Source organism: Myotis yumanensis, unplaced genomic scaffold (genome assembly GCF_028538775.1).
Source record: "Myotis yumanensis isolate MYYU_CA2020_CCGP unplaced genomic scaffold, mMyoYum1.0.hap1 SCAF_4, whole genome shotgun sequence".
Lineage (NCBI taxonomy): Eukaryota > Metazoa > Chordata > Mammalia > Chiroptera > Vespertilionidae > Myotis > Myotis yumanensis.
Window position 1 is genome coordinate 79855692 of NW_027223755.1, and position 7014 is coordinate 79862705.

The following is a 7014-nucleotide window of genomic DNA, read 5'->3' on the forward strand; positions in this document are numbered from 1 at the left end:
GAGGCCCCTAGGTCAAGGCTGTGGTGGTTGCTCAATCGTTTCTGAGCCCTTTCACACGTACACATACACAGCAGCAGCACGCACACACATGCCTCAGGGAGTCAGACTTCCAAAGCCAGAAAGTAGGTGGGGCTGAGCCATGAGTTAATCTATTTCCTGCCCATTTCTGGTATAAAGGCAGGCAGCTGCCTCCCTAACAGCACAGCTGTGTTTGGCTGCAGGGCTAAGGACACTGTCAAGAGAGACACACCACTCTCCAGCAGCAACAGAATCACCACCATCTGCAGCAGCAGCTGGACAAACCACCATTCACAAGGCACTTTGAGAACTTCAGGTAAGAGAAAATCAAACTCTCTCCATCTTTTCCCTTGGGTTAAGGTAGAGAATGTCCCTGTACAGAATTTCCCCGTCCAAGATCCCCACTTTGCCTCTGTCCATCCCCTCCCCAAGACCTGCAGCCTAAATTGCCTCCATAGCAGTGATGGCAGAATCTGAACCCATCATGGTTTCATTATTATTATTATTATTATTATTAACCATTTTTAAAATTGACCTTAGAGGAAGAAAGGGAGAGAGAGAAGCATCCGATGTGAGAGAAACATCAATGTGAGAAAGAAACATCGATTAGTTGCCTCTCACAATCACCCAGACCAGAAATTGAACCCGCAACCTGCGTATGTGCCCTGACAGGAAATTGAATCCACCACCTTTTGGGTTACAGGATAACTGAGCCTCACTGGCCAGGGCCCCATCATGGTTTCTTAGTGAATCTTGCCCTTGTGTTCACTTACCACCTGTCAGCAACAAACATGGGAAGCGTGGCCCATGGCTGGGATGTCATCTCCCCTCCCCATTCCCCATTCTTCTAGAACTATGCTCTCATCAGATTCTTTCCCACTTGCTCTAGGATGAAAGTGTCTCCAGTCTTTGCCTGCCTAGCTCTGGGCCTGGCCTTCATCCTTGGTGAAGGATCTGCCTCAGTCCATCGCCAGCTTGAGGCGGCCCAAATGGTCACAGATTTTGGAGTGAAGGTGTTTCAGCAGGTGGCCGAGGCCTCCAAGGACCGTAATGTGATTTTCTCACCTTATGGGGTGGCCTCAGTCCTCGCCATGCTGCAGCTAACAACCAGAGGAGAAACCAGGCAGCAGATCCAAGCAGCAATGCAATTCGATATTGAAGGTGAGAGATGGGCAAAGTAGGAGGCAGGCACTCATGCAGCCTTCACAGAACCAGGGTGTAACCAACCAAAAGCAGAGGAAAGGCTGACTCCAGCTTAGCTGAGCCAACACCTGTACTGCATGCCATAGGGACCACCATACCCTGTGTCACTTGACCCTTGACCAGTCGCAAGGTGTACAGGCCAGTGGATCTGGTGTAAAACAACCTTGCATCACCACTTACTAGCTGCATAATCTTAGCCCCTAGCATAATCTTAACTCATCTCACTCATTAACCCCTCTGGGGCAAATTAAGGGCAGAAAGAGACAGAGAAACAAGGCTCAGTTTGCTCATGAACAAAATGGGGATAATAAAAGTACCTAGCACAGACGGCTGCTGTAAAGATTAAACAGAATTGTCTATATGAAATGCTTTGCATAGCTATTATTATTATTATTATGAGAAAAAATGTAGGGTTCATAACTTAAAAAACAGAAAAATATTCTAATCCAAACAAAGGATTAAGACCTGAGATTTTTGAGAAAAAGAGGGAGATGCAAAAGAGGTTAAGATTTGGAATGAAATCTCCCTCTAGAGCAGAGGTTCTCAACCTGCGGGTCGCGACCCCTTTGAGGGTAGAACGACCCTTTCACAGGGGTCACCTAAGACCATCGGAAGACACATATATAATTACATATTGTTTTTGTGATTAATCACTATGCTTTAATTATGTTCAATTTGTAACAATGAAATTGGGGGTCACCACAACATGAGGAACTGTATTCAAGGGTCGTGGCATCAGGAAGGTTGAGAACCACTGCTCTAGAGAAACCTAGGGGAGCAGAAGAGCCCATCCATGAGGGAGGGTTGGCCCAGCTGGGACCCCTTGGTTGAACGTGAGCCTGATGTGTCCTTTCCTTCCTCCGGCACAGAGAAGGGTATGGCCCCTGCCCTTCGTCAACTGTACAAGGAACTCATGGGGCCATGGAACAAGGATGAGATCAGCATCGCCGATGCCATCTTCGTCCAGCGGGATCTGAAGCTGGTTCAAGGTTTCATGCCTCACTTCTTCAGGCTGTTCCGCACCACAGTCAAGCAAGTGGACTTTTCAGAGATTGAGAGAGCCAGGTTCATCATCAATGACTGGGTGAAGAGACACACAAAAGGTGAGCAGGCAAGGAAAGGAAGCCGGGCCCAAGGGCCTGCCAAGAAAGGGGTTATGGAAACAAATCCCAAATATACCAACCTCTCCCTTTCAGCATTCTTTTCTTTGTAGGCAGAAGGTCAAGTGGTTTAAGAATCAGTGTCATAGTTTTCATAATTAGGTCTTCTCATGAACCAACTCAAAAGGCAGCCCTAAAAAGCGCTGTACAACGTCATTAGCATGGTAATGACCATGATAAGGAGCACACACACCCCTTCAAGGCTACAGCTTAGGGAGCAAAATAAGGGAAGACTTAAGTTTCCAGGTCTGATCCTAGACAGGATCCCAGGCTCAAGAAAGTGGGGTGAGCTGGGAGGCTTTCTGAGATCCTTAGGCAGATGAAACAGGTTGAAAACAGCTAGATTGGTTTATCTAAACCCCCAGACTATCTTCTGACTGGATCACTTCAATAGACACACATCCATCCATTTGAAGCCTGTGAGTTGAAGAGAACTTATCTAAGAGGATTAAGAAAAGATCTAGCTCCTGATCACCTGGTTTTCCCATAGGCATGATTAGTGACTTACTTGGTGAAGGGGCCGTGGACAGTCTGACACGCCTGGTACTAGTGAATGCCCTGTACTTCAATGGCCACTGGAAGACACCCTTCCCAGAGTTGGGCACCCACCACCGCCTCTTCCATAAGTCTGATGGCAGCACTGTCTCGGTGCCCATGATGACTCAGACCAGCAAGTTCAACTACAGTAAGTGCAAGACTCCCTTCCCCAAACCCTGTACCTACTGGACCCCATCCCTGGGTGTTCCTCTCTAAGGGAGGAGAAACCCTAGAATATACCTCAGCTTTAGGAAACACTTCCCAAATAGGAGACACGAGGATAATTGGAGCAGCAGAAAATAGCTTTATCTTATCCAAGATGAAGCTGAAACCCAGCAGTTCCCTCAGGCCCATGTTTGGCCACTTGACCCCGTCTCACATCCTCATGTGGCCCACAAATCCTGCTGTGGGAAGGGTTATGTGGAAGTTGAGATTCAGGAGAAGAGGACTGGAATGAATTAGTGGCTGGATGTGGGGAAGCAGACGTGAATATAAAGACAGTCAGAAAGAGACAGAGAAACCAGAAGAAACGGAATTGGCAGGAAATAAGGGAAATGGAAATGAAAACATTGAATAGGGGAGCTGTGGGTGTGGGAGCCTCAAAAGCCAGAACGGAAAGCTGGCTTCCAAAAGAATGGAGAGGACAGGAAAACTAGTTGAAAATCTAGTGCTGGGTTAGAATCAACAAGAGCCGGAATCATTTTCAATGCGCCATCTTGGTGTCTTCGCAGCTGAGTTTTCCACCCCTGATGGCCATTACTACGACATCTTGGAGTTGCCCTACCATGGGGACACTCTCAGCATGTTCATTGCTGCTCCCTATGAAAAAGAGGTGCCTCTCTCAGCCCTCACCAACATTCTGGATGCCCAGCTCATCAGCCAGTGGAAAGGAAATATGACCCGTCTGCCCCGCCTCCTGATTCTGCCCAAGTAAGCCACCCGTTGCTCCAGCCACATTTGCCATTGCCCTAATCCCCTCATCTCCCGCCTCCCCTCTCTCCTGAAAACACAGCCCCGTGTTGAGTTTCCCAAATGTGATGTTTGCAGGGCAGGGACATGTGTGGGAGGCTGATGGGAAACTGCCTGGGTTTGATTAAGATTCCTCTCATCATCCCTCCTCCCATTTCTGCTAGAGGGCAAGGAGGGTTTTTCTAGACTATGCCCCTGCATATGCCTCCCTCAGAATATCCAACAAAAGCCAGCCAAAGGAAGAGCCAGAGAAATACGAGAGGTGGGAGGCTAAATCTGCCTTCACCTTTTTATGAATGCCCCTCACTCCCACCCCATCTTCTCAAGTCAACATCCAAAATGGGAACAAAAGGAATCACTTCTGTAGATGGAGCAGCTGGAATTATAGTGTCTAACAGATTTTTTAAATCCTCCTGCAGAAGCAGAGGGTGGAGAAGGCTGGGGCTGGGTAATTCCAGAATTGTAGGAAAGCCTCCCACCATGCTTACCCCAAATTTCCAATACTTTCATTTGAGGCCCTAGGAAAGAGGAGAATTTAGTTGGTTAGTTCTCTCTCTCTCTCTCTCTCTCTCTCTCTCTCTCTCTCTCTTTCTCTCCCTCCCTCCCTCCCTCCCTTCCTCCTTCCCACCAAAGAATAGAAGTAATTAGTTGTGCCCTGATGGGGAGCAGAGAACAGCCCAAAGCCTCGCTGCTTGAGTCTTCTTCTGGTTAGCTCTCAGAAACACAATCTACAGACCAGAATTTTCCCTAACACAAAATAAACTACTGTCTTACTTGAGAAAAGTAATTAGTCATAAGAATGTTCATTAATATTAGACCTCTAGCAAGGAGAGACCTTGAAATCACAAGCCTCTCTCTTCTACTTTCACATCAGTCCCAATCCTATCAGGCTGCCAGGGTGATACCTGGTAGGGACGGGGAGAGGTGGCCGGAGGTAGCCTGAGCTTGAGCTGTTTTCTGCTCCTGTCTATAGGTTCTCCCTGGAGAGTGAAGTTGACCTCAGGAGGCCCTTGGAGAACTTGGGGATGACCAACATCTTTAGTCCAAGCCAGGCGGACTTCTCAAATTTTTCAGGTAAGAGATTTTCCTTTCATTTCTTATCCGGGTGGGCTGTGCGGCCCCTTAGAGGATAAAGGCGCTTTTCCCGGAAAACCAGACCTGATCTACTCTTGTATCCACTCCTGTTTCAGATCAAGAACCTCTTTACGTATCGCAGGCACTGCAAAAAGTGAAGATCAAGGTGAATGAAAGAGGCACGGAGGCATCCTCCTCTACAGGTGAGTCAGGCTCAGGTGAGGCCTGGCAAGTCTTGGCCCAAGGCTGACAGGAGGGGTCCCTATGGCACCTACACCTGGGATGAACTCCCTCTGCCCTGTTTCACCAGGCCTCACAGAGCAGCACTTCCTGTGCGGGCAGTATTGCCCTTTCTTCCTTGGTGTTTCTCAGCCAGGAAAAATGGGCCTGCTTTCCCTGGAACCCCATTCCCTTACTCCAGTGGCTCCTGAGGTCCTCTGAATGTGAAAGACCTCCCAAAGGAAAGTCTGGGGTGTTCTCACGGGGGCTAGTCACCTTAAGGAACTTGGTTCTCAATATGCCCTGAAAGGGTTTAGATAAATGTCTGTTCGAAGGAGAGCAGCTGATGGATCTCCACCAAGCTCCTGGAAGAAACCAGGCCTCAGGAGACTTCCCTACACTTTTAAGGTTCAGGTCCAGGAACCAGTGCCTACTTCCCTCTGTTCTAAGACATTGTCCCTTCTCTTCCAGCTATTACCGTCTCAGCCCGAATGGCCCCTGAGGAGATCATCATGGACAGACCCTTCCTCTTTGTGGTGCGGCACAACCCCACAGGTGAGCCCGAGGCCACAATGCTCCACCATTCCAGCACTGGTCCAGACAGGTGTAGACACCCTCTTACCCTAGGACTCTAGGCAAGGAATCCATAACTCTGTTCCTCTTCCCTCCTCAAAGGCAGTGCTCTCTCATAGATGGAGTGCTGTGCCAGGACCCCAGTCCTAGCTTAGTCACTAAAGCAGCTGTGACTCCAGACATCTCCTTCATCTTAGTTCACCCATAACTACAAGCTTGGTGAGCTCTGCCATTCCTTCCGGTTCTCATTTCCCACGATTCTTCCGTCCTCAGGAACGGTCCTTTTCATGGGCCAAGTGATGGAACCCTGACCATGAAAAAAGTAGTTCTCAACTGGGACAGAACTGGAGATGTATCAGAGAAGAAGAAACTGCGAAGAAAAGAACTTTTAATTAGCCTTTCTGGAGAAGAGAAGATATTCGCTTTTTTTTTTTTTTAATGGTAAATCTGGCTTTTAGAACTCAGCCTCTCCAAGGGAGAAAAGGGGACCTTTCGATAAACTCCCCCCAGTGGAGACCCTGGCAGGGACTGCTGAAGCATTGCTCCCCGGAGGTCTCCAAATCCGACCGTAAAACTCTCAGAGCCACGTGTGCAGCTGCTTCTGCCCATCACTCTGCCTTTTCGGGTCTTCAGATCTGGATCCCACTGAGGCCCTGGCAGATGGCCCCGCGAGGCTTACAGGAGAAACTGTTCCAGTCACGTGGCCCTCACTCTTGCACTGTCTGCCACTGCTGAGGAGGCTGGCGTCGGGCCAGAGAAGACCAATGGAAGAAACACCTTTCATTGCAAGATCCACCCGTCTCCAGCACAGAGGTGCTGTGACCAGTTGCAGGGTCTCACCCTGGCCTGGCTGTCTCCCTCCCCAGAAACAGTGAGCATCTATTATTTCTGAGTGTAGGTGACTTGTTTACTTATAGAAGCAGGTTTCTGCTTCCCACAAACTTTATTTTGCAGGAATAGAGGAAGGTGTGCTCTAATCTCCTAGTGGGGAGGGTAGGATGACAGAGGTGTGCTTGAATATTTATCACTTTCTTGTGTGCTTGTTAGAGAGAAAGAGGACTATTTAACAAAAAAGCATATTATTTAAACTTGCTTAGTGTTCCTTTGTGATCTGTGTGATTGCATCTCAGGAGTCTGGTCTCTTAGCTGAGGCGAGCGAGCGTGAGGGGCCCACACTGCCACCTTGTGGCTGCCTGCACGCCGCCGCTCCTCTTTCCTTTCCTTTCCACTTGATGGATTAGGACTCCTGCCAAGATTACCC

At 48.7% G+C, this 7014-nt stretch overlaps 1 protein-coding gene across 1 annotated transcript; it reads left to right on the forward strand.

The window, feature by feature from the left end:
• Positions 1–220: 220 nt before the first annotated feature.
• On the forward strand, positions 221–6412 carry SERPINE1 (serpin family E member 1). Its single transcript, XM_070412715.1, has 9 exons — positions 221–334; positions 908–1179; positions 2091–2324; positions 2872–3066; positions 3650–3848; positions 4861–4961; positions 5078–5164; positions 5652–5735; positions 6027–6412. The coding sequence occupies exons 2-9, from the start codon at positions 909–911 to the stop codon at positions 6062–6064; spliced, it is 1209 nt and encodes a 402-aa protein (XP_070268816.1). The 5' UTR covers positions 221–334; position 908; the 3' UTR covers positions 6065–6412.
• Positions 6413–7014: the final 602 nt, after the last annotated feature.

Coding starts and splice junctions, on each gene's coding strand:
- SERPINE1 (XM_070412715.1), top strand. CDS start 909: ATGAAAGTGTCTCCAGTCTTTGCCTGCCTAGCTCTGGGCCTGGCCTTC. Junction 1,180..2,090: donor AATGCAATTCGATATTGAAG/GTGAGAGATGGG, acceptor CCTCCGGCACAG/AGAAGGGTATGGCCCCTGCC. Junction 3,067..3,649: donor GACCAGCAAGTTCAACTACA/GTAAGTGCAAGA, acceptor GTGTCTTCGCAG/CTGAGTTTTCCACCCCTGAT.